Source organism: Xenopus laevis, chromosome 9_10L (genome assembly GCF_017654675.1).
Source record: "Xenopus laevis strain J_2021 chromosome 9_10L, Xenopus_laevis_v10.1, whole genome shotgun sequence".
Taxonomy (NCBI): Eukaryota; Metazoa; Chordata; class Amphibia; order Anura; family Pipidae; genus Xenopus; species Xenopus laevis.
The window spans coordinates 100,352,542-100,379,984 of NC_054387.1; the positions used below are offsets into that span (position 1 = coordinate 100,352,542).

General features: G+C 39.8%; 1 protein-coding gene across 8 annotated transcripts in view; it reads right to left on the reverse strand.

Moving 5' to 3' along the window:
• The window catches only part of mrtfb.L (myocardin related transcription factor B L homeolog), a 193,104-nt gene that overhangs the window by 6,585 nt on the left and 159,076 nt on the right, over positions 1-27,443 (reverse strand). For 6 of the 8 annotated variants that reach the window (XM_018236311.2, XM_018236310.2, XM_041576649.1 and 3 more), the window contains 10 exons: positions 26,193-26,354; positions 23,689-23,861; positions 17,558-17,674; positions 13,782-14,053; positions 13,352-13,496; positions 11,213-12,211; positions 9,027-9,182; positions 8,198-8,356; positions 6,008-6,154; positions 5,140-5,200 (listed from right to left, as the gene is read on the reverse strand). In XM_018236311.2, the coding sequence (XP_018091800.1) occupies positions 5,140-5,200; positions 6,008-6,154; positions 8,198-8,356; positions 9,027-9,182; positions 11,213-12,211; positions 13,352-13,496; positions 13,782-14,053; positions 17,558-17,674; positions 23,689-23,861; positions 26,193-26,354 (2,391 nt within the window). The remainder of the gene's footprint in view (positions 1-5,139; positions 5,201-6,007; positions 6,155-8,197; positions 8,357-9,026; positions 9,183-11,212; positions 12,212-13,351; positions 13,497-13,781; positions 14,054-17,557; positions 17,675-23,688; positions 23,862-26,192; positions 26,355-27,443) is intronic. The other 2 variants (XM_018236312.2, XM_018236309.2) reach the window with 1 other exon arrangement.

A 27,443-nucleotide genomic window follows, 5' to 3' on the forward strand; every position in this document is an offset into this window, starting at 1 on the left:
GGGAAGGCTGTTAAATATTAGAAACTGGCATGCTAGCTGAAACCAAAGTAGACTGCAAAGAGCATCGCATGTCATTCTGAGGAAGAAGCCATTTATAAGTGACCACATATATTGTGTGCTGCTTCCTACTAGCTTATGGGAATAAGTGCTTGTTCCTCCCTTTCTGAGAACTTTCCTGGAAGATGTCTGCTTCAGCACAGATGGAGATGTATCCAAAAATGAACAAGAGCAATGCTAAATAACTTTTCACAGCTTTTAAAAGACACAGCATATTCCAAATATTTTGGGACCTGTCAGTGGAAACATTTACTTGAATATAAAGCCATTCTGTGTATTACCGGAATACACGGCATGTCTGACAATGAGGAGGTCTGTAACATTTGGACTCTGACACACAGGGGAGCCGGATTGTCATAAACTTGGCCAAGTCCCTATGTCACCCTCTGCACAAGACACCAGTAATCAGACTGCAGTTCCAGGAACAAGAACAGCTTAAGTGTCATCCATAAATACACATTACAATGTACAGTATTATGTTTATAGGTGTAGTTTACAACTGCAGATTTATTTTTACTTCTTTCAACTAATTAGAAAATAGAACATAAAGTGCAAAAAAATTCAGTTTGGCAGTCTGTAATCCATCATCCAGAGAATGGTGTGCAGCCCTTATACGCTATTTTCTAGGGATAGACAGAGCTAGCAATGTCTAAAAAACAATGTTATCTAGATGTACATATGATTTCCATGCAAAATGTGAATATGATTTTTGGTCTGGAGAAAAATCAGACCAATGCAAAAAACTTACTTCCAACCCATCTGATGTCAGTTACATGAATGGGGCAGGAAGTGTGAAATGGAAATAAGGGCTGTGTTCTGCAAGTTCCCATTCTTTCAATATAATTATTTATATTTGCTTCAAATTACTATGGCTTTAACCGGTACTTTTCCATATTTGACATAAGCGTCACTGTCCAAAATCAACTGTCAACTGGGGAATCAAGTGTATCTAGTCTGATGGTGCAGAATATTGAAACTAGGTGAGAATATGGCCATGCAATGCAGCTGTAACCGCAGAACCTGCAATGGTACAGTTCCTGCAGTTAGAACCAGACTGCAAACCTGGAAGATGTATCTGACTGCAATACAGCTTAACAGGTCATAAACGGGTAGTCAAGCCTTGTTTTTCATACAACTGCATCGACTGCTCTCCAACTCAAATCTCTTGTGAGCCGAGTCCTTTAATTTAACTGTCAGGAGTTAACGTCCTGCAAGTCCTGGGAAGAAGCCAGTTCTGTATGATATATGCATTCCGCCTTTTCTGTTCTGAGGGAAAATATGTAGAAATACAAGCCCCATTATGCTATTTCTATATTAATTGTCTTACATTTTTGGCACAAGATGAATAATGTTTGGGGGTGGGGTAGGGGAAAGGCTGCAGCACGCCTTGTTTGCCCTCGAGGGTTAGCAGCTAAAATAAATATAGTAGTATGTTTTATCCTTAAATATTGTTCTTGTATCCTTTGGCTTTAACATGGCATTGGACTGGGGCATTGGGGGTCCACCCACCACCAGGGCCATCCCTCCTTCCAACATCACCCCCCGTATGTGCGCTCATGCATGCTACATCGCAAACTTTGAGAAGGCGGCAGTCAGGGGAGCGGACCTGGGCCTGTGAGGTTTTCTCCCAGTGTTCCACCAGCCCAGTCTGACCCTTCTTTAACATTCACTATTAGGGGTGTGTTTTGGAGAATTTAGGAAGCTGTGGGGCCGTACATTATCTTCCCTGCACAGTGGAATCAAATTTACTGGCAAAATGATGCTCTTTGCAATTAGTAAAGGCAACACTCTCGGGGGAATTCACAAAAATATTGCGACTTATTCACAGTCATTTCCCCTCAATTTTACAACTCTACCAATAATCTTTTAAAAAAGTTGTTAAAAAGTGGGCGTGATTATTTTTGTGTCATATGTATGACCTTTTTTTTTTCCAAAATGTCTCCGCCATAGGAAAATGTTGGGGAATCGTTTTTAGGACTTTTTTACAATTTGGCAATAGACACTTTAAGAACTGTGTACTTACTGACACTTTTGTGAATTCCCCCTATGACTCAGAGGAAACCTTTACAGATATCCGTGTGCATAAATTGTGCATGAGAAGAGTTAAGATGACCAATAGGATGACCGGGTTCGCACAAAAAAAAAAAAAAAGTGATGAGTTGCCTACTCAGTTCATGGTTTAATTTTCCTTCAGCTGTTGCTTATTTAAGTTTGGCTTCAGTTTTACTGTCAGAGGCCAAAATGCCTGTAACATTAGTCTGTCATCCTCCTATCAACAGTGTTTCTCCATGAGGATGATTGGTAAGAACGGAAGGTTAGTCTCCAGGCTTTCAATGTATATTTACTTCACCTCGCAGCAAGACAGGATCACAGCTCTGGAAAACTGGGATACGTTAGCTTTGAACTCTGGAAAATTCCACTATCGGCTCGTTTTAAACCTGAATTGGCCCCAAGGCAAGATCGAAATTGAAAACTAATGGTTATAAGACAGAACAAGGGAGAAATTAGGGTATTGGTTCTGTGGCTTCAGTGTCACTGATTCTAGAAAGTCTGCATGCAATGTTGCGTGTGATCTCTCAGTTCCATGCAGGAAGAAATAAATCATGCTTGCTAAAACATCACTGGTGAAAGAAACCTAAAAATCTGTCCTGACCAGAAACATTGCAGTGTTATATCTGGATGAGCAAAGGTTGTCACAGAAGAATCATAAGGATTAAAATAGGACCTTTAGTTTATGTTAAAATACCAGTAGTGTTATGGAGTCTCTATTTGCATATGATAAAGCTACAAAAAAAAACCAAAAAAACACTGGTTGCTGGGGGGTGTCACTGACTCCCATCAGCAAAACAAATATTGCTCTTTGAGGCTATTTTCCAGTCTTCCATTCAAACCACTTCCTGGTAGCTGCTGAAATACCAAACTGGAGAGCTGCTGAACAAAAAGCTAAATAATTCAAAAAAGGCAAAGATAAGACCATACTAGTATGCCTACATCATATTAAAATGTAATCTATAGGTAAACTGCCCCTTTAAAGGTTAGTTCTGACAGCTGCATTATTCCATCATGGAGTTTTACACTGAGATCACTCGGACCAAAGGTCTGTCCGTAATACGTGGAAAGGCAGGCTCTGCAAACATTTACTAATGTAACGTTAATGTATTAACATGAATTTTTGCTGCGAATAAAATGCACAAATAAACGTTTTAAGTAAGAAGCTGTGCATGTTTCTAATTCAAATGTGTCACATTATAGCTGAGTGAATGAAGGAAAAACACACTGGGAGGGGAACATATTGTAACCCATTCCCCGATGTGTGCTGTTGGAATGTATTACCTTTCTTACAAAATAATATACAGCTCTCTACTGCCTCTGTCTCCTAGTGTATAGCCAATGGTCCTTTCTATGACAAGTGTTGCAGCAAAGTGCCATGACCTGAAACTCTGCAGATGCTATGGCAGACCATACTCCATCTTTATGTCATGCCCATGTCTCCATTTCAGATGTTGATTTTTGGAATCTCCATGCTAGCATTGACAGTGGTGTGCTACATTTATCTGAAATGGTTACTCTAGACTAGTGCCAAGCATGCATCTCATGGACATCAACACAGCAATGAAATGGCTGCCACCTGCTTAGTAGCACAGCCATAGGTGTAAACATTTTGGTCTTAAAATACACCCCCTGTAGAAAGGGAATTAGTTAAGTCTCACGCGAGGTACATCTATCCTACAAATATAGCTTGATACAGGAGACGAATGGATTCTCACCGATGCCACCTATGTTTTGTTATTACTGAATGACTCAGCTGGGAATATGTATAGTCAGGGAGAAAGGCATAATGACTGGAGTATGGTTTAAGAGGTTAGAATAGTCTTGCCTTGGTAGGTGCATTTTCCATAACTAGGAATAACACAATCGATTTAAGACTCCTAAAGGAGTCAGTGTTGAGGACAATGGGAAAAGCTTGAATAGAAGAAAGCAAGCTCTCTCTCTCTCTCTCTCTCTCTCTCTCTCCTACAAACACAGACTCAGACTATTATGAATGCCTAATACACATGGCACAAACTAATATAGGGGAAATAAAGATTTACCTAGTTTACAAAATCAAAATATTATCTATTTAAGTGACTAGAAAGAAAAGAGGCTCTTTTATGACTTCAAGTGCTGGGCTCAATTAAGGGAACAAATCGCCAAATGTTTCACCCATAATGTGTATGGCCACCTTTAGTTGTGGTGACACACTGGAAATAACACAGGGTTTGCAACACAACATTTTGGGCCCAACAATTTTTGCTTGTGTCTATACCCCCACAGAACAGTTTCAAAACTGTAAAATTCATCTACATTCCCACATCAGCAAAAAATCCTTATTTGAATTCTACATTCCCACATCATATACAAAATGTACCCTATACTGTTTAGAATCTGGGGCACACAGAGATGCTAGAGGTGGATCAGGTTGCAATATGCCAGTTAAAGAGATACATTTAGATTACCCTTTTGGGCGGTGTTATTGATTGATGGTACTGATTGCTATTCTATAGTAGTTTTTGACCATATCTAGGGCTATTGCTTGAGACACTCCTATGTAAATCATCCAGATTGCCAGTCCAGGCCTGGTAGGTTGTCAAAGGCAGTAGGTTCAGTGTTCTGACATATAATGGACAATTTATTAATGTTTTTACCCAATGCATTGAGGGATGCAACTTTGCTGATTCATTAGTTGTCCCATAAAGGGGAATCAGGGAGTAAACCAATTGTTTTGCTATTTCACACTGCAATGGACTTAATACCTGGAGGTTTGTGTTCTGCCATTGAATGACCACGGCTGGTTTTCTTTTGAGAAATTTATGCGTATAGATAATCAGTCAGCCTTCGAACCAAAACGAGTCAAAGAATGGATTAAAAAGGCCCATTGTATTATAGCTTATAAACAAACAAATTTGACCTGCCCTTATTCATATTTATAACTTATATTCTACAAGTTTAGTCCTGCTTATAAAAGTCTAATAAACATAAGTATTCATTTAAACACTTTGCAATCACCTGGTACCGAATGGCAATAACCCCAATTTCACTTACCTCCGCTTTTAATGAGAATGTCAAACAGGTCATCCATCTGCTGGCTGTGTGCATTAGATACCTGCGAACAGACACTGCTTGATGAATATAAAGCAACCCATATAGCTCCATGCACCTGCTCTCCCTTTTCAAGGGGAACTTCAGAAATGCACTGTTTTTGGAAAACAATCACTGGAAAATCTTTAATACTATCCAACAAAGTATACTATAGAAAGCATAACATTTTTAAAAATAAATTAAGAAATTGCTCTCCGGTCTAACGTTTCTTTAAAAAGACATTCCATATAAAAAATAGTTTAACAGAAATAGCTATCTATCAAGCTGTCCAGGCAAAAGACATGATGCCACGCCCCTCACCTCCACCACGCAGAGTTGTAAAAGAAGGGGTAATAGTCTCTGGTCCAAGCTAATACTCAAGGTAGAGGTGTCTACTATTAACATAGCACAACGTAACACTGGGAAAACTACTCACAATAAAGTTTTAGTTTTGGTCAATGTGGAGTTCTAACTATATACGGCAGGGAAAATAAGTGTTGAACACATCAATGTTTTTCTCAGTAAATATATTTCTAATGGGGCTATTGGCATGAAATTTACACAGGCGTCTTGAAGCGGTCATTACCAACAACGGCTTTTTTTTTTATTTCTTTGTATTTGTGGATTACTTGGGCTGTTACTGACAACTGGTGTAAATTTCATGTCAATAGCCCCATTAGAAATATATTTACGGAGAAAAACGTAGTAGTGGCTTTGCAACAGTTTAAAATTGATATGGATTATGTGAAAGGGTCCTCAACCCTCCCTAATACTATAAAAAATAATGTTCAGTGATTGTATACCCATTGTATTCCCTTTAGCAAGAACCCACCTCTGGCTGTGATGCTGGATTGTTGCGAGCTTGCTTTATGGCTTCTTCATAGCGGGGAGGGTCCTTGGATTTAGTGGTGGTAGGACTGCTGAACATGGGATGCTGCTGCACAATGAACTGCTGGGGCTGGGGTGGGGTAGACGACTGCTGTAAAAAAGAATATATCTGTATATCAGTAATAGAAAAATAAATATCAATAGGCTAAATGCTGTAGGGTTTCTTTTATAGAAGCAATGTAGAAAAGAGAGCTTCTGTTTGGCTGCTTTGGAATAACCTACTTAATTGAACATGGGATTTATTTTTTTATTTCTTTTAATACCATTCATGTAAAAGACCTTCCGATGATGCAAATATTATGTGTTTCCTAACTTTCCTTATAAATCAAGTCAAGTCAAGTCTGCTGTTATACCAGAACAACCGATCAAAACACGCACTACTACAATGCTAGAAATGATAGTTGATAATGACAGTTGTTATATGTGACCATGCTTGCTTGCAGTGACTTCCATATTGGCTCCCTACCCTAGCCTCAATACTACTCCAAAGGCCTTTGCCTACTCTCTATATTTCCGAACACGAAGAGCTTTCTACACTAACCTTCTATGGGGTATTTAGCATGGATAACATTATTTAGTAATAAAATAGGAAAACAAAAACATTGCACAAATTAAACTGCCAATGACTTCATCCACAATAAGGGTGGTGGCACACTGGGAGATTAGTCGCTAAGCGTTAAATCTTCTCTACTGCGGGCGACTAATCTCCCCAAATGCCTTCCTGCCAGCAAGAATACGAATCGCCGGCGGGATGGCATACGCATCGCTTCATTATCCGAAGTCGACTGAAGTTTCCTAGTGAAGCAATTTTGGGCAAACCTTGGAAGACCAAAGCAATACCTATGCCATCCCGCTGCGATTCACATTCTTGCTGGAGGGAAGGCATTTGGGGAGATTAGTCGCCCGCACTAGAGAAAATATGTCGCCTAGCGACTAATCTCCCTGTGTGCAACCCTCAAGCACCTAAAACAAATATAAACAGTGCTGTAGCAGAAGGCACGACCTACAATGAGAAATGCCATTCTAAATCCAAAAACAGATCATGTAGCACAGAATGAATATGGGCACCCTGCTGATGTGATAGGAAAAGGAGTGCAGTAATATGCCTGGCAGCCAAATTCTCAAGAAGGTCAGTTTTTCCAGAGTAAAAATGCTAAGCCTAAAGATAAAAAAAAGTCCATGTTTTAACTGGACCACAAATGTCCATTCCCCATGGGCATTTTGTAATGTGTCTGTGGCAGGGGGTATTAGAAAGGAAAGCACAGCAAAAGCAGATTACATGTCCTTTAATACCTCTCTAATTACAGAGTACCTAGCAGCTAAATAACAGCATAGACTGCAAGTGCCTTGGACCATTAGGCTTCAGATACAACAAAAGCACGGTGGAGATAAACTTGATTATTTCAGAAACAATGCAGAATTTTTAATTGATTATATTTAGAAAGTTTCTTATTTCAGTATGATGAAGCTTATATTATATTTTAATTTTTGCGATAGTTCCCCTTTAAACCTTATCATGGGTTGTTATGTTCTGTTTTTGCAGGACAAATGCAAGAGGTCCTCTGCACTCAACCCATTATCAATATATTTAAGACTTCCTTCCTTGTTTTTGCAGGTATCACAAAATATGTAGCTTGTGTTCGATGCTAGCATGTTCCTTAAAGGGATACTGTCATGGGAAAAATGGGTGATATCACTCCAACTTGCAGTACAGCAGTAAAGAGTGATTGAAGTTTATCAGAGCACAAGTCACATGACCTGGGGCAGCTGGGAAATTGACAAAATGTCTAGCCCCATGTCAAAATTGAATATAAAAAAATCTGTTTGCTCTTTTGAGAAACGGATTTCAGTGCAGAATTCTGCTGGAGTAGCACTATTAACTGATGCGTTTCGAAAAAAACATGTTTTCCGATGACAGGATCCCTATAAGTACAAGGAATGCCACATAGAAGATTGTCTTTTAGGGCAGTGTCACATATGTTAGCTACAGGTTATTTCCCCTTGACATCAATGTATGTTGCTGCAGGAAATTCCTGAATGTGAACTGCCGTGAGCTTCCAAGTGACATTGAATATCAGGAGTAAACCATAATAACGGCACTCTGCTCATCATCACACAGATAGTATGCGCTAACCTCATGAAGAGATGTGGGACCATTCTGCACAGCAGTAACCTGGGCAGCTCTTTGTGGCTGGGCACTGGTTGATATGCTAGCACTGAAGGATTGTGGAACTGCAGTAACAAGATTCTGTGGGTAGGAAAACACGTTGCCTGATGTTGCAGTCGGACAAAGCTGTAATACATAAAGTCAGGATATTACTTGAAAAATAACACACAACGAATACTGCATTAATTGCAGACAAGGCCCCCTATGAGTGTAACTAATGCTGTATCTATGTTTTAAACCCTTTAGTAAAGCAAATAAAAATTCAATACATTATCGCCCTCTACTGGATACATGCTAATAACACTAAGAGTGATGCAGTGCATGTTAGCAACATTAAAGTGAAAGGCAAACGTGATTCTTAGACAGCTGTATTATTTTCTTTGGTTAAATCACTGTCAAATGTCATGAATTTCTGGATCTCTAAGAGGCGGTGTCTCACCCGAAAATGCAGATCTGGGAAACCATGCAAGTCAGCAGTTTCATTAGATTCCCATTCAAACAGGAATCATATTTGTTGATTTGGCACCACATCCGAGGGAGAAAATGTTAGGACATGGCAGTGATAGCACTGCATATGTGCAACTTTTTACATGCAGTGGGAAAATTATTTGTAATATTGCATGTTCACAGGCGGTTTTACATAAAAATGATGATGAGGGAAAAAATGGAGCAGACACAGGGCTACAATTAGGCACAAGAATAACAGGACAACGTTTGTACTGAACACATAGTGTAACCCCCATAACCTTAATAATCGTGTATAATTTCCCTCAATCATATTCTTGTTAAGACTAACCTTTCTGATTTGCTGGTTCTGATTCAGCAAGTGCGGTGTGAATTTGTCTTGTGCCAGAGGTGGTGGCTGTTGTGGTAGGGCTGGAACCAGAGTTGTAGTGGCAGCTGCTGTAGTGGAGAGCTGTGCTGGAGCTGGATTTACAGTATGCGGCTGTGCCTGATAATAAAGGGGAGAAATCATTTAACCATCCACCGCTGTGCAGTTGCAGAGACACAAGCAACATATGTCCCCTTGCATGCAGACTTGTAATTGTGATTATATACAACCTCGAAGGACCTCATATTTTGCAACAGGAGGTACTTTATTTATAATACACACATTTCAGTGAGTCATAATATCACTAAACTCAGATTATAACCGATGACATCACTAAGCACCGTTTATAAGGATATTATTTACAGCATATACATGGCTCTGGTGTATTCTATCCTTCTATATGATGCTTTGTGATTTCATCAGTTTTCATTTGTGTTCAGTGATGTACTTTGTGTCTCATGACTTAAGGAAACTTGTGTATTATAACAAATAATGTACCCCTTGTCATAAAATATAAGATATTAAAAGTCAGCTTGAGTTTCCTGATCTAAACTCGTCAAAGACTTATAATATATTTTTAAATTACAACAACAGGGGATACCAGAGAAACAACATTGACAGTGGCGTAGATTTCCCTGTGTCAATAGCCCAGAACACCATCAGTGAGTATTGGTTACTTAACAGGGATAATTGTTCCCCTCTAAAGTGATAAACCCCAAAGTGCCCACTGCTGATGAATGACCTGATGTAATTGCTAGAGGCAGAGCAGGGAGTTGCACACTTGGATCATTACTACCCCCTACCCTAGGCCATGCACAAAACAGATGTGATTTCCACTGCACTGCATTCTCCATCCTGCCACTCATTATTATTATACTCTTTAGTTTCTCACTTCACCTCCCCATTCCCAGAATAAATGCTGTATTAGTAATTACACAGTACAGTATCTATTTATAAACACATACATGAGTTGCTTACTTTTTAGCATGTGAATGCATTACATTCATTAATGATAATCAACAAGCTTCTTTATTTCAACAAATAACATGCAAGTACTGCAGTCTCGGACACTGTTTATGATGTGACGGAAATTGTTGCCCAATTAAATTGTGCGTGTCATACTATGAAATGGCCCTACACAGAGATCTTTTTTTTCCTCAGTCTTCAAAATAAATTTCAGGTGATCAAGGAAAGTGACAAATATATTGGTACTATTTGGATATACCAGTTATGTCCGTACATATGATGCTTTGTTATGCCGTCAGATATAATTTGTGCTCAGTGATGTACTTTGTGTGTATTACAACAAATAACACACCAACCAAAGGAAAGACGGCATTCCATGACCTGATCTCCTCAATGACTTATAATATCCTTTTATAATAATCTGCCCCATGAGCAGATAGCGAATAAGTGCCTATACTTGTACATTACAGCAATTTAATATTTGTTTATGGGAAACAATAGGAACTACAAGAAATAACAAAAAGCACCATGAATGATGCACCTGCCCACAGTGCATTGGTAGACAACATTTTCAAACTGGACAGGTTTTCTGACATCCAACTATCTGGATTGGAGGATGATCTGTCTAAACTGTCTCAGACCTCCCATACGTACCCTGGCCAGGCATTAAAGTCAGCCAAATATTATCCATTACCTCCAGTTGAACAGTGGCCTTCAAAAGCTAAATAGTTTTCAATGAAGCACCCTTCAGACTTGGAAGTACAGCAAGGTCCAGATAACAGATCCCATTCATGTGCAATTGTTACCATCAACAAAATTAAGCAAATACACATTTTTTGTCTTCAGTCTTCCATGATTAGTATAATCAGTAAAAAGATCAGTTCCATTTACTGAAATTACTAGGGAGCATTTGGAATTAGGCTGAATAAGGGAATGATTCAGTCAGACACTAGGATTTGGACAAATCTGAATCCTGCTAAAAAAGGTCTGGGATTTGGTGCATCCCTAGTAATGTCAATACATGTCACAGATATGGGTTTGAGTTTCAAACACAAGTTAAGACGCACAATAGGAAACCAAGAACCAGAGAAGCTCCATACATATATGAGCAGAGTTTCCAAATCACTGTAGAAAAGGGGTTTTCTGTCACATGCGCAGGCTTTTTCCTTATTTTAGTTACATACCTGAACCATAGACAACTGTACTCCATTGGCGGCTTTGATGGAGACTGGAAGTAGAAGCTGGGCTGTTTGTGTGGCTAGCAATGCCTGGGGCTGTGCCATCACTGCAGTCTGAGGAGGCCTCTGAGAAGTTACATAAAATTGTTGGATAACATTCTGATGCTCAGGTTTGGCTAAAGGTACCTCATGCTTAATAACAACCGCATTGTTGGCAATAATATTCTGGGAAATGGTAGCAGCAGCAGCTTGCCCTATTATTTGCCCACCTGACATAACAGGTTGCCTCAAGTTTTGACAGTCAGGTTCTGCAGTCTCTTCTTTTATCTGCAGGTTGAAATGCTTTGGTTCCATTTTTAGCAGGACATTAGAACATGGCTGCTGCTGTTGGCCACGTTTCTCAAACTCCAACTGCTTCTTCAGTACTTCCACCAACTTCTGCTCTTGCTCCAGCTTACGCTTTAGCTCCTCGATTTGCTGCTCTTTTTCCTGAAGTTTTCGGTCTTTCTCTACAGCATCCAATTCTATGACTGGGGAGTTTCCATTGGTTGCTCCCATGCTGTCCTCATTTACATTGACTTTCAAAGGCGACGTATTCATGAACTGGGATGGTGACATCATTGTCATAATTTCAGCAAAAGTGTCAGTTATGTTAGTGTCTTCTGAACTGAAATTGGACTGTTCTGAGGGTGCAGGAGACATGGGCAGTGGTGAATTAATGCCATCTACTGCCATTTGGTTGTTGCCAATTGAAACAACAGAAATGTCTGTAGAAACACTAGGTGTTGGGCTACTGGAGTTCATGAATGCGGATGTGGAAAAGGCGAGCGTAGGATCTTCTGTTGTACTGCAGGCAGCAGTAGTGATAGTCACCGTGTTGGCACTGCTTGGGGCAACACCATTGCTGTTAAACTCCTGGAATGGCTTCAATCGTTCAATGAGATCCATTTTTGTGCCAGACACAGGCAGGCCTCTTAACTTCAACTCCATTTTCAGTTCAGCAACCTAAAGAGCCAAAACACACACAGAGGTGAAAATTGAGCATAAAATGTAAGACAAGAGCCTTGAGATCATGTTATGGCTGTGCATTTAATTCAGGGAGATGCCCTCTTTATCACAGTAAATCAAATCACAGCCTGTCTAAATTTCTGCTTGAGAAAGCTTTAGTCGAGGGTCGATATGGCTCTTGGCACATACTAGCACCAGATGCTGCGTGCACAGCAACGGTCTCATGTTTTGTGCAAGGCACGTCACTGTACAACGTGACAAAGTGATGAGTACAGCAGGCTGGAGCAATTAACAGACAGTTTCTTTTGGCTGTGGGTCAAGACAAAAACAGTTTTGTGTTGGCCAACAAATCAATACGACTATGCAATGCAGTCCCACAACAGGCCTCACTCATATATCAACATTTATATTTGAAAATACTTAATAAAAATTCTTAATAATAGTTGAGAAACAGCAAAGACTGAAATACAATATCCACTATTAACTCATTGAGTTGTAAAGCAAATAAGTGCCAAAAGCAGATCCTAAAATAAAGTACATGTCCCTGAATGTAGACCTTAGATAAGTCTGCTTAGAGTATTGGACAAGTCTTTGGTTGTGGTAAGCCTAGGACAAAATGAAATAGGTGAGGGGACCTTTATAAAGTAAGACTGTCCAACTTAAGGCTCTCCAGCTTAAGAATACTGCACATTATGAACCTAATGGTATTTGCTCTACTGGACCTGCAGTCCACCATTCCTTGCTATTATCCCCAATGATACTTTATTATCAGTACATAGTCAGGGTAAATATGTAGCACATTTCTGAGCATCTTGAGCTTCAAATCACCCTGCCATAGACAATACGGAAACACATATGTAATAAAAGGCACTAATTTTGCCCAGGAGCAGTAACCTATAGCAACCAATATGATGTTTGCTTTTAAACAGATGACCAGTAAATTCTACCTGTTAATTGGTTGCTATGGGTTAATGCAACCAATCAGCAGGTAGCATTTACTGGTCATCTGTTTAAAAGCAAACATCTTATTGGTTGCTATAGGTTAATGCTCCTGGGCAAAATTAGTGCCCTAAAACAACGGGTCGCACTTTCCTGGAGATGGGTGGCTGCAGACAGCAGATAATGGAGCTCCCTTACCTTCATATCATCCAGGTTGGAAGGCAGTGGCCCTGTTTTTTTAGAAGGAATATTATTCTGTCTGTTGACACTGCACTGGACAGAAGGAGTGCTGGTACTCCCATTGCTGGTGGTCGTGTTTACGCTGTTTTGTTTTTTCAGGGACCTTTGTAAAAGAAGAAGGCAAGTATTGCTGTAATTCACGTATTGCTGTAATTCACTTGGAAGCATGTATACATTCAGAACATACACAGACAATAGCCCTGCATAAGGGAACTCCAACTGTTGTGGTGTTCTATGTTATGCACTTATCCCATGCTGGATGTGCCTTACAATTAGTGTAGATCTAAACAAAGGATCTTCAGTTTGAGGCTTTAAAACTACTCCTATATCAAAAGTTATATTTCAACATATAATATTCCTTAAAGCTTCCACCAACTGGAATACCCACATTCTTCCACTAGATGGCGCTACATACTTTAGTGGTGCTGGTAGGATTTTCTGGAAGTTGTAGTGTTGATGCTGTTGGCTCAGTATTTGCAGTTGAAGGAACAGCTGCTGTTGCTGCAGGAGACGGGCATAGTTGGAGTCCATCTCTTCTTCAATCTTCTCGCCCTTCTGGTCGGGTGGTATATACTGGTGGTATTTCAGCTTCTTTACCCGTGGCTTAGGATCCTTTGACTTCTTACTGCGGGGTTTCTCAGTGTGCTTGGGCTGGGTTTGCTGTTTGGAAGAGAAAATGTAATCAAGGGATATACAGTGTTAGAAATGATGATTCACACAAACATTTATTATAAACTTTCACTTGGCAGAGCACTAAAAAGTTCTACTCAACTAAAAGTCACTTTTTACATTTAATAGAAGCACTCACAATAGAATTTCACTCACAAGATATGCCACAACTTTTGTTTTTGTTTGGCTTTTGTTGCCAATTCTGTTAAGAAATGGCTATTGTGCTGTTATTATATGCCAAGGGGCACAGGAACCAGTCCGAGGATTCTCATAGAATGTCTCTATCGCCTTTGTTTATAATGATACAGGTATGGGAACCCTTATCCAGAAACCTCCAAATTACAGGAAGGCCATCTCCCATAGCCTGCATTATACCCATATAATTCTAATTAGTAAAAATAATTTCCTTTTTCTCAGTAATAATAAAACAGTACCTTGTACTTGATTCATACTAAGCTGCATAATTACATATTGAGTATAGTTATTGTCAAAAATTATTCTAAACTTAAAGGAAGGTTATATGGAAACCTATTATGGAAATATCCCTTATCCAGAAGCCCCAGGTCACAAGTATTAAGGATAATAGATCCAATGATTGATTTTTAACCCTTCAGTCCCCTGTGTGGCTATCTGTATTGTGAAACATTATTCTGTAGGTGGGATTAGATGCTTTTTCACACCACGTGTGAGCGCTGCATATGTTTTACCACCAGCGATTCACTTTAACACATGGGGGGGGGGGAAAGCATCCGGAGGAGATTAGTCGTCTCTGCAAAAGTGGATACTTGTTGCGGGCCTGGCATGTGGCAATGACAGTGACAATCGTCACCTGCGATTTGTTGCAGCAACAGAATGACAGAAAATACTCTTTCATAGACAATACTGAGAAATGTCTGCTGATACAGTCACATAGCAAATGTCTTTGCATATATATTTGTGCAATAATGCTATTTGAGTGTATTTGTCCATGGAAGGGTATTTTGTGCCATTTTGTAGCAGTGACCAATCACACATGACAAACAGCACTGTCTGTCATTGCCCTAACAGTGTTGAAAATAATAAAATTAGAACAAAGCTTCAATTGCTTTTGAGAAATGCTTTTGCAATGTGCTTCCTAACCAACCCGTTTAAGACAAATGGAGACAAACAAACTCCTGGCTCTGTGGCTATAAATGTATTAAAGCAGACAGAATTAGGGGCCTGCCAATTCCAGCTCGATACTGGCTCCACAGATTCCTGCTCCAGTTCAGCTCCACATTGCAAGTATTTTAACCAGCAGAAATAAGAAATGCTGAAGAACTCAAGTATAGCTCTGGAGTTCTGCCCAATTCTGATTTCAGCTCTGGTGCTATAGAACATAAAGAATAACAATAATACTCTAACTCTATAATAATACAACTACCACTACTCTCTAGGATGGCAACTCCAGCTTCAGAGGAAAGAACCCCCCCCCCCAAAAAAAAAAAAATCCTGATTATCTCCTGTCTGGTTCAAGGTCCAGGAAAGATTCTACATTTTGAACGAATCAACGTCTACTTGTACAAATACAAAAGTAATTCTGAGAGTGCATATTTCCTTTGACAAAGCTACTGTAACAATCTGCCATTCAATAAAATTAGGAATAAGAAAAGTAACTTCCTGTTCTTGTGGATTTCTGGCAGCTTCATTTCACAGATCGATTTAAAAATTTGCAGGAAAGGAGCTAACTATTCCTGTTCTTAGGACCAATGACATGAAATCTGTTCCTTTACTCATGGCGAATGCCAGTTCACTTCCCTGTGTGCTACAGAAGCTGTCTGGACTATATCTGGTATAAATACAGGGCCCCCATGCACTTCAGTCACATTGAGAGGTGCAAGGAGTGCACTGACATTTCTTGGTTGTTAGAGCCAGTGATCCCTGTCACACCAGTGATCAGACACACATGATACTCAAGGTTGTGTTTGTACAAAGCGTTTCTCTTGAATTTCATTCGAGCACCCTGTGGTTAAACCACTATCAGAATTACTATCATAGTGACTGCTGTAGAGCAGCTGCGTGGGATGTACTAAACGCATCTAAAACCTGCCAGTAGATTTTTCTCTACAAAATGACAAACATTTGCTGTTTATCTTCTCGGCACTATCCTGCCACATTCATTCTGCTGTGCACAAGCAGATTTTACAGAGAGTTCCATAGTTTCCTTATTGATTCAGAAACAAACAGTGACTTAGAAGCTACATTTTATATATCCAGCTAAAACAGGGCAGCCTCTTTAACGGAATAATGTCCCAAATCTGCCCTTTCTATTAGATTACCGTCGTTTTCTGCCATCTACAAAGGTTAAACTGAGCCACACTTGTGCAGTGCTGATTTCCTTTATATTAAGGTGGCCATACACGGGCCGATAAAAGCTGCCGACAGACCGTGTCGGCAGCTTATTGGCCCGTGTATGGGGCCCCCCGACGGGCTTCACCGATCGAGATCTGGCCGATCTCGATCGGATGGGATAGAAAATCCCATCGGATCGCGGCCGCATCTATTCGTTGATGCGGTCCCGCGATCCGACCGCCCGTTAAGGCATCCTTAGGATCCGATCGTTGGGCCCTAGGCCCCACGATCGGATCAGCCCGATATTGCCCACCTCAAGGTGACAAGGCGACATTGCCAAACGAGCGGATCTCTCAGTGTATGGGCACCTTTAGTTAGAATGCCTTTAATAAAAAGCCTTAGAAAAGTGAGAACACTATTGGGGGAATGTAATAAAAGTTGCAAAGAGCAAAACAATTTGCACAAACTATAGAATTCACAAACGGTCTTCCACTGTCGGAAGTGGCGCTAAACAGTTTCCGGGTTCGCAAAAGCTATATAAAATTCACGCAAAGCTAAATTTGTTCGCGCAAAGGCATAAATTCGTTTTGTCCTTTACTGACTTTTATTACATTCCCCCGTATAAGTCAAATAGTGCAGAAGAAAAACATATATTCTATAAGATCCCATGAAACAGAAACCTTATATATTCCCCTGTGCTGAGCTCAATCCTGCAGGACAAATTAAAATTGTAGGCCTAAGCCAAAGCAAACCTGAACTGCATGACTTTCCCATTACAGTAGAGATGCACCAAATCCAGGATTCGGTCTTTTTCAGCAGAATTCGGCCGAATCCTTGTGCCTGGACGAACGATTCCAAATCCTTAAAATCATGTGACTTTTCTACACAAAACAAGGAAGTAAAAGAAATTTCCTTCTATCCCCCCTTACTGATTTGCATATGCAAATTAGGGTTTCCAATTTGGTTTGGTAGTTGGACAAATCTTTCACAAAGGATTCGTCTGGTTCGGCCGAATCCAAAATAGTGGATATGGTGCATTAAGTTAAGTATATAGGATGAAATAAATGCAGTTCATGGCGTTAGGCTTGGCCTATGCAAGACTAGACAACTAAAACAGAATATGATGAACAGTGGAACAATACATATTCATCCATATACATATGAATAGAACATAATAATATTTACCTTAATGAGAGCTGGGCCAGGCTTGGAGACAATGCAGGACAGAGGGGATCGGGTAGTGAGGTCAGCAGTAGGCACAGGTTTAAAGAAATCCGGAAGAGGTGAACTTACAGTTTGGCACTAATAGGAAGAGATTGAATTACATGTATTTAAAGGCTAAATTTCATCTGCATCAGCTAAGGTCATGCAAGAATAATAATAGTAATAAGCATCTCACAATCACCAACTAATTGAAAGAAACAAAGATTTTTTTCTTATCGACCGCGAAAAAGGAATTAAGTTAAGATACATTTGATACTGGTTAGGCAATAGGGATTGCGCCATATGAAGACTATTAATGGTCAAACACAAGAAAGCAATTGCCCTTCAGGAGTCCAAGTAATTTATTTTTGCAGCATAGTAAATGTGGAAATAGCTGCAAGGGAGTTCATATTTGCCATCCTCCCCATCCAGAGAAATTAGATCTGGCAGAGTTTAAGTTTGATGGGCTACTTTACCCCCTCATGAACTATAAATCCCAGATGCTTAGATGCTCTGCTATTACCACTGCTCCGTTAAAGGAAAGGAATGTATATGCTGAAACATGTAATAAAGTTTACATTTTAGCATTTGCTGCACCTCTCAAAAACTGCTGCGTGTGTGTCACTTCAGTCCCCTTGGATTGTCTCAATCTGATGTAAACAGTGAGAAGCAGTTAAGATCTTGGGAGAGAGAAGCGTTGGGGATCCCAGTATCCAGGCCAGTTAATGTGAGATTTGAGGGCAATGCAGATTTGCTCTTCTTTGCTTTGATGCCCCAGATAATCTTGAAGCTATGGCCGAATTGTTGATAAAGCAATGTGTTCATACACCTATACTATTGCTATGTAGTTAAGGAGGGCCTTGACCAGCTACATGACAGTTTGAAAAGCTGGCAATGAGGCAATAACTGGCATGATATCAATGCTGAAATGCTGGGGAAATTGTACCTATGGGTGCACAGCATAGTAGGTCAGGGTATCGGTTATGTAGTCTTATCAGTTGCACTGGCTAGTACATACAATGCTAACATGGAGTTCAGCATCACCTAAGGGACTGACTACTGTTGCTATGGACTGATGCTGTGACATCACTCATCAGATACACTGTGTAGTCATTTTCATACTTTATCAGAACATTTAGACACCATCTCAATACTATCCATCCTTATGCTCTACACTTGTCATGGTGGTTGTTTGTCACACATGGAAAGATGTTGTTTTGTCAATGTGGCAGTTTACTGACCTGTGTAAGGGGCCAAAATGGAGACCTACTTGACTCCTATCTTGTCAGGGCTTTGCCAACTATCAGGCAGAGTTAAATACTTTGTATGTAGATGCATATACACAAAGTGACACACCAGTTGTCCTATTGTAATGAGTGCTCTAGGTGTGCAAAGTTGTATTAGACACTCCTTCACTGATGTATGTGCAGTGCTCAGTTTTGATCCAAATGCTGCCTCATCTGTGCAATATATGCATAAGTATCAATGAAAATCCATGAAAATGAGCCCAAGCATTGATGGGGTGATCCAAATAAAAAAACTATTGCTATTGCTCTAGCCAGGTACTCAGGTTACATTGTCCAAGTGTTTTACCTAAAAGAGCCAAGAGGGTTGTTCACCTTTACCTTTACTTTTAGTATGATATACAGATTGATATTCTAAAGCAATTTGTTTTAACTTTTTGGTTTTATTGTTTTTTTTAGTTATATACTTTTTATTTAGCAGCTCTCTAGTTTAAAATTTTATCATTCTGGTTGTTGGGTCCAAATGACCCTAGTAACCAGGCACTGACTCGAATAAGAGACTGGAGTATGAATAGGAGAGTCTTGAATAAAAAGATATTCAAAAAAAAAAAAAATACATTCGTAGCCTTACAGAGCATTTGTTTATTAGATGGGGTCAGTGATCCCCATTTGAAAGCTGGAAAGAGTCAGAAAAGAAGGCAAATAAATTAAGGCCAATTGAAAAGTTGCTTAGAAATAGCAAATCCAAAACATACCAAAAGTTCACTTAAAGGTGAAACACCCCTTTAATAAGTGCCCATGATCCTTCTGTACGGACAGCTATACATTGCAAGCAAGTGGCTTTTCAAGAAGATTTTTTTTTAAATTGCAAACACTTTTTTCAAGTTTTTTCAGTTGTTTTCAGATTGTTCCCCAGAAATAAAGACTTTTTTTCATTTACTTTCCATTATTTATTTTTTACTGTTTTTGCAAAATCTTAAAAGTCGAATGTTCGTGTCTCTGATGTTTGAGTCTGGCAGCTCAGTAATTCAGCTGCAGATTCTGAACTGTTACAGTTTTGCAGCATTTAGTTGATACATTTCTTTCTGGAGTATTAGCAACTATTGTATCAATTCTAACAGCTGCCTGTAATGAAACTCAGAGATTCTGCTCAGCAGAGACAAAGATAACAAAATGTATCAACTAAATGTATCAATTTAGAACAGTTTAAAGGGTCGGCGACCCCCCCTTCCAGAGCCGCTTTAGAAGGTGAAAAATTACACTTTACACCTCAATATTAAAAAAACGGTGACACATAGAAAATAGAATAAAATTGGAAAAAGTCGTTATTTTTGTTGTTGTATCTGAGAACAACTAGTTGTTTGAAGGTAAACAACCCCTTTAAGAGTAACCTCAACAAGTTAATCAATAGGGCAGCTCCTGCAACTATGGATATATGCAATGATGAAGAACAAATTGAGGGCACAGAGTAGGATATGTTTCATGTAATAAATTATATATACACATCTCTCTCTCATACACTTTTCATTTACATAAAGCAGCACATATTTACAACTGTTTTTTGTATTTTTCCCAGTTACTAATCCTTGCACGTCTCACTCCAGCACAGTGACTCATATAGTAGAATGCAGTTTTGCATGCTGATCTGATGTCGACACACACACATAGTGCAACACTTCAAACCATGAGGGGGCGAAGCACTGTCACAAATACAGGTAATTTGGCTCTCACTGAAAATGACATCTTTCATAACAGAGAAGTGTAGAAAGTCTCTCCTCAACAATCATTTAAAGGCACAGGCTGCTTTTAATTAGCATCTCACTGTGTGTACGTCCCGGCACCAATACCCACAGGAGTACATCGGCATCTGGTATCAAGCTGTCAGCGCAGTGTCTCGAGAAAGAAATTCTTTGGAAGCACCAGGGGGCACAACATTCTCCTGGCGAAATGGCTCCGGGCCACTTTTTCTCTTGCAGAAGGAAAGTAATATGTGCCAGAACTTCACAGCGCCAAGAGGAGGCATGCCAGGCACGTGTGCTGCGGTGAACAAAACTCTTAGGCTGCCCTTTTTAACAAATCACAGGGACAAAACCTGGCAGATTTTTTTTCTGCAGGCTATTTTGAGTCAGACAAAGCTGCTTAGAGCTGTCTGCTTGCCCTTCCCTCATATTAAATATCTGAAATATATTATCGTCCGTCAGCATACCAAAACATATTTATAGAGAAATCTGACAAACCTTTTCATTCACGTCTCTGGCTAACAGAAATCCATACTTGCTAAGGAAACCAAGTCCCCGCTGAGAGAAGCAGGGTGTGTGCTACAAAGCCACACAAAGATCTGACAAATCCATACAAACCCATGCCATGCCAAATATCAGGAGCATGCAGGCCTCTTAGGAATACTATGGGGCAGATCTATTAAGGGTCAAATTGAAAATTCGATTTTATTTTTATGGTCCAAACTGTCAATATCAACTAGGGAATTATCCAAACTCAATTCGAGTTTTTTTAAAAAGAATTCAAATTTTGAGATTTATCAAATTCTGGCCCTTTTTCAAGTACGGGTATACCGGTGTGTCTGCAGAGTTGTAGGTCGCGGTTCGGGTTGCGGGTCTCATCTAAAATTCTTATCTTATGTAATATTGTCTATATTTTAATCCTTTTAAAGTTTTACAAAACTTGTTTCTGTCCCACCCACTTTTGATGATGCCATTTCCGGTTTGCAGCACTATCACTTCTGTTTGATGGTGGTCGGCGGGTTGCGGATGAGGCAGTTGCGGTTCCGGGAGCCGATCAAAGTGAGTAAATATGCGGGTTGCGGTTCGGGGTTTTAGAAATTGGTTCCGCGCAGGACTCTAGGTCCAGTGACCAATTTGCAGCCTTCCTGACATTTGAGTTTTTTTCGGAGAAAAAACTCTAATCGAGTTTGGTCGAATATGATTGTCCATGGAGACACCTATGACTAACCGCCGGAGGGTGCGAAACGCGTAAGGTGGGCCATGTGGGGTCAGTATGTATCATAATACTTTTTAATAATGTGAATAATAAATATTTATTTTTACTGAAGATGAGCCTTGGGACATATATCTTTTGATATACATTTTTGTGAATTTTAAAACACCCACATGAATTCAAAAATCGACCTTTGATAAATGTGCCTCCCCGTGCCATTAGGGTAATGCCCTTAATTGCATCTAAAATTCTTATCTTATGTAATATTGTCTATATTTTAATCCTTTTAAAGTTTTACAAAACTTGTTTCTGTCCCACCCACTTTTGATGATGCCATTTCCGGTTTGCAGCACTATCACTTCTGTTTGATGGTGGTCGGCGGGTTGCGGATGAGGCAGTTGCGGTTCCGGGAGCCGATCAAAGTGAGTAAATATGCGGGTTGCGGTTCGGGGTTTTAGAAATTGGTTCCGCGCAGGACTCTAGGTCCAGTGACCAATTTGCAGCCTTCCTGACATTTGAGTTTTTTTCGGAGAAAAAACTCTAATCGAGTTTGGTCGAATATGATTGTCCATGGAGACACCTATGACTAACCGCCGGAGGGTGCGAAACGCGTAAGGTGGGCCATGTGGGGTCAGTATGTATCATAATACTTTTTAATAATGTGAATAATAAATATTTATTTTTACTGAAGATGAGCCTTGGGACATATATCTTTTGATATACATTTTTGTGAATTTTAAAACACCCACATGAATTCAAAAATCGACCTTTGATAAATGTGCCTCCCCGTGCCATTAGGGTAATGCCCTTAATTGCAGTTTTATAAGTAATAAAGAGTAGCAATAACACACAGCCTTTATCTGTGGGGTAAAAGAACCGTCAGGGAAAGCACTGGAATAAATGCAGCTATCCTACTGTGCATATGATGGTAATATAACACAATTAACAGCACTAAAAAAAAATGTTATATTAAAATTTTTTTTTATACAGACCAACAATGTGATGAATTAGTAAATTCTGTTACACTGATAAGTCAGTGTTAAAGATAAACATACTTCTATTTAATGTCATGTGCCCCTGGGACAGCTCTTAATTAGGCAGGCAGCACAGTTTATTCCATAGAATATTATCTCCTATGGATACACCAGGGGAAGGGAAGCTGGTAAAAAAACCAATGGCCTGATGAAGAACAGGCACTATGGCTGAAAAGTGGCACAAATGATGTCTTGATTGTGTAAACATAAAAAGAAGGTCAGTATTTCCAAAAGAAAAACCAGGTGAAACTGTTTATAAAGTTATGAATGGTAAGCGTCCTCCTTCAATCAATGCTGCTTGCAGGAACTCTTAGTGTATCCTTATAAGTATTGGTATTTGGATTTGTATACTTATTAATGCATCTGGAGATCTTCTGTCCCCTCTCTGCAATATCATAGACCTAAGCTACGCTGCTCTGGTACTTCATTTCTAGGAAAGGGAAACTGCAAATTAATGGTGTCCTTCAGATGGATTTAAAAAATATGAAGGAATAGTTAAGTGTTTGAAATGTAGAAGTGCGTCGGCAAACACTATTTGGTACTGAAATGCATCATAATGAAATCCAACTGTTGATCAATCCACTGCACTGTAGAGATGAAGTCTATAAGTAAGGGCTATCCATCATGAGGCCTGTGGGATTCTTTACAGGGATATTTATGACACAAATGCTTTATGCACACTTTTGTACAACTCAACACATTGTATTTTGAACAACTGGCTACATGGAAAATGTTGCACAGAAGAACTGTGATATATAATAGAAGATAGTGATCAGAGTTAGGGTTCCAAAGCACCTTAAGGACCAGAGACTGGTCACACCTATTATAATATATACTGAAATATATTGCAACTTATTTCTGATTCCGGGCGATGCAGGTTTACCTGGATAGTAGTGTTGGAGACAGGAGAAGAGGAGTCACTTGTTTTCATCTCACCAGGAGAAGCCGCTGACCCCTGAGACTCCTGACTGGCCGGCTGCTCAGGAGACAAAGCATCACTGCTATCCTCATCGAATGAGAGGGTGTCCAGGTTTTCAGGTAAGTTCGTTTGGCTGACTGCAGTAAAAGATAAAAGTAATGCAATTCATGAATACATACCAAGAAAAGTTTTTCTGAGAATATCCTTACTTTTCCCAACATTCCTCCCGGTATGTACGTGTAGGGGACTGGCAAATTAGTTCCCCAATTTTATTTAGCAGGCAGTCCCCTAGTGTTATAGATGCCTAACTGGGTCCTAAGATACAGTTAGGAGGGGGGACCTGTTCCTATTCCTGCTTAAAGCTATGCCCCTTGGTGTTCACAATAGTGACCAGTAGATGAAACTGTGCTAAAGTATACAACCATTGGTATCCATATGCTCAGGGTCCATCATGTGCTGGCTCTGGCCTGAGCAGGGAGGCAGAGCTTGAGTGGAACCTAGACAGGTCAGGTCTAGTAAGGATAGGTTACTAACCTTAAGAGGTCACTCTAGGAGTGACAGATAGACAGGCTGAGCAGTTTGAGGCTTCTCCCAGGATTGTAAAAGGGATTATAATCCAGAAGTAGGGACTAAATTTACAGATTTAGGGATGTGAGTTTCCCTCAGGTTTCACTTAGGGAAAAGGCTGAAAGCTGGGTGTACCCTGAGCTGCTGTTGTGTACATGTTCCCCTCCCTGTGGGGGACAGCTACTGACCAAAGGTGCTGTGAGTATATGCCTATCCACTGTCGATGTATGATCCTGCTTGCTCTGTATGTACACTCCATTGAGGATTGTTATTGCTCAATAAATATTTTCATTGGTTAAGTTATAAGAACCACTTGCGCCCAATTATTGCACCCTGAATCAAGTTACACTACACTCTGCCTCCACACCGTTTGCGAGGGCTTACTTCCTAAGATTTAAGGTCTCATCCAGAGCACAGTATTAGGAGTGGAGCTTATAGTTAGAGAACAATGCACTCAATTTACTATAGTACTACACACGAATACCCAATAATACCGTGTGTTATATTTTAACAGGACCTGTACACTCTCTGCTTCCTACTCCACTTTCTGGCAGATACATCAGAAAAAGCACTGTACAAAGTGTACTAACCTGTAACACTTGCACAACTGTAAATTGTCAAAGTTTTGTTCAGAAAAAAATTAATATTTGGTTGGTTCTGAATCTTGAAATAATGTAGCAGAAGCATCCGACTCCAGCAGATTTGCGCAATGCCATGCATGTTTTGTTTTTTTGTTCACATCTAGCAATCAGCTGACTTTTGCTAACTCCTTTCAATCAAAAAGGCCAAGAAAATACTGCATTTAATAGCAATTAAAAAGCTGTATCTTCTGATGATTCATGCACAAGTATGTCTATTTGCAACGAGGAAACCTAAAGCTACTGCCACATTCTGCAGTGGGTTGAACCAGAAGGTGCACCAGACTTGTGGCAAAAAAAAATCTTATAATATATAACAGCGATGGCACATGCAAGATAATACGTATCCTTGCTCTGAAAAGATTGCACCAGGTTTGCAAAAAACATGCATGTGCAATTGTGTTAGTTTTGGTGAACTGGGTGTCATTGTTGTGTACACTTCCCAGGGTGTCATTGCTCTCTACACAACTGCCCAACTGACTGCAATTACACAAAAAGTCCTGGGGGGAAAACACTGCAATGTGGAAACAAATATGGCAGTTTGCATCCAACAATTGCACTTGGTAAGTAAATGTCCCTTTTCAAAATAACTATGAAGATTCTCATTTATCCAGGTCATGGTATATCTAGTATAAGTAATTCTAAAGCAACTGGACTTGCTGAGTAATCATTGAACACGTTTCACTATTCATCTGAGCAGCTTCGATGTGTAGCGAAACGTCTTCAATGATTACTCAGCAAGTCCAGTTGCTCTAGAGCAGGGGTCCAGGGGCCTTTTTTTAACCGTGAGAAAATGTAAAAAGAGTTGGGGAGCAACACAAGCATGAAAAAATCCCTTGTGGTACCAAATAAGGACTGTAATTGGTTATTTGGTAGCCCCTATGTGAACATGCAGCTCTACTGGGCACTACACTTCATTTTTATGCAATTAAAACTTGCCTCCAATCCTGGAATTCAAAAATAAGAACCTGCTTTGAGGACACTGTGAGCAACACCCAAGGGGTTGGAGAGCAACATGGTGCTCACGAGCTTTACAAACCTGCAGCAAACTACACACATTCTGCTTCCAACATAACATCCTATATTCTCTATAATAGAAATGTCATAAAACAACTTGTCAAAGATGCTCTTTAAGCAAAGTATTTAGTGCATTGTGCATACACATGATGCAAACATTTTGTATGGGCAAAAGTTAGTAGATATAACTGTGCACAATGATGGCAATCAGTTGTACGATCTGCTTGGTCACACATTAGTACTTGCCTGTAATTGCCTCCTTAACACTCAGATCTACCGGCAAGATGTTCTTTTCCACCAGCTCTAACGGCCCAGGTCTCTGAGCAATTTTCTCGTTGAGATCATCAGCAAGTCTGGCCCTTTTCAGCTTCAGCTGAGTGGCCTGCAAAGAGGGCTCTGCCAGGGTTTCTACAGAAAAGACAGACTGGGCTCAGAACATACTTATGTACATTTAAAAAGCAATACATTTTACTGAGCTACACATTTTCATTCTAGGGGATTTGCAGTAGCATTGCGAGCAGCAGCAGCTCTCCAGTTTGCATCTTCATCAGCTATCTGGTTGCTAGGGTCCAATTTAACTTAGCAACTAGGCCACTGTATTTATGAGAGATGAATGAATAGAACAGGGCCTGAATGGAAAGGTAAGTAATAAAAAGGAGCAATATATTGTGTCCAAGAATAAATCCTGCACCCTGAGAATGTGTTTTGGTTGCATAAATGCACCACTTTAGCTGTTTGGCTTTCTTTTCTTGCCCCTTTTAATCACCAGTCTGAGCGCAAGCCCCATATCCCCATGCCTCCCATATATTTAGTCTGCAGTTACCATATCATGTAAGAAATTGTAGAAAGTCCAACTAGAAGAACTGCACATGTCCATGAAATGTAAAAGCAACCACTCTGCAAATTAGTGCAACCCTGCTAAGTGCATTCATAAGAACTGTCCCTGATTTGTCAAGTGACCTGGTAACCTTAAAGGGGTTGTTCGCCTTTAAATTGACTATTAGTATGATGAAGAGAGTGATATTCTGAGACAATTTGCAATTGGGTTTCATTTTTTATTATTTGTTATTATTCAGCATTTAGTAAAAAAAAAAAAATGTAATATATAAAGGCTGGAGTGAACAGATATCTAATAAAACAGCCAGACTCCAACTTGCTGCTTTTCAGCTCTATAACTCTGAGTTAGTCAGCGACTTGAAGGGGGGCCACGTGGTACATTTCTGTTCAGTGACTTTGTAATTGACCCTCAGCATTCAGCTCAGATTCAAAAGCAACAGATATGACCCATGTGGCCCCCCATCAAGTCTCTGATTGGTTATTGCCTGGTAGCCAGGGTAACCAGTCGGTGTAAACCAAGAGAGCTGAAAAGCAGGAAGTAGAGTTCTGACTGACATGTTATACAACAAATCACTCCAGCCTTTATACATTACATTTTTGGCTAACTAACTATATTAGAAACACTTTTTATTTTGCACAGCCTATCTATTTACCCAGTTT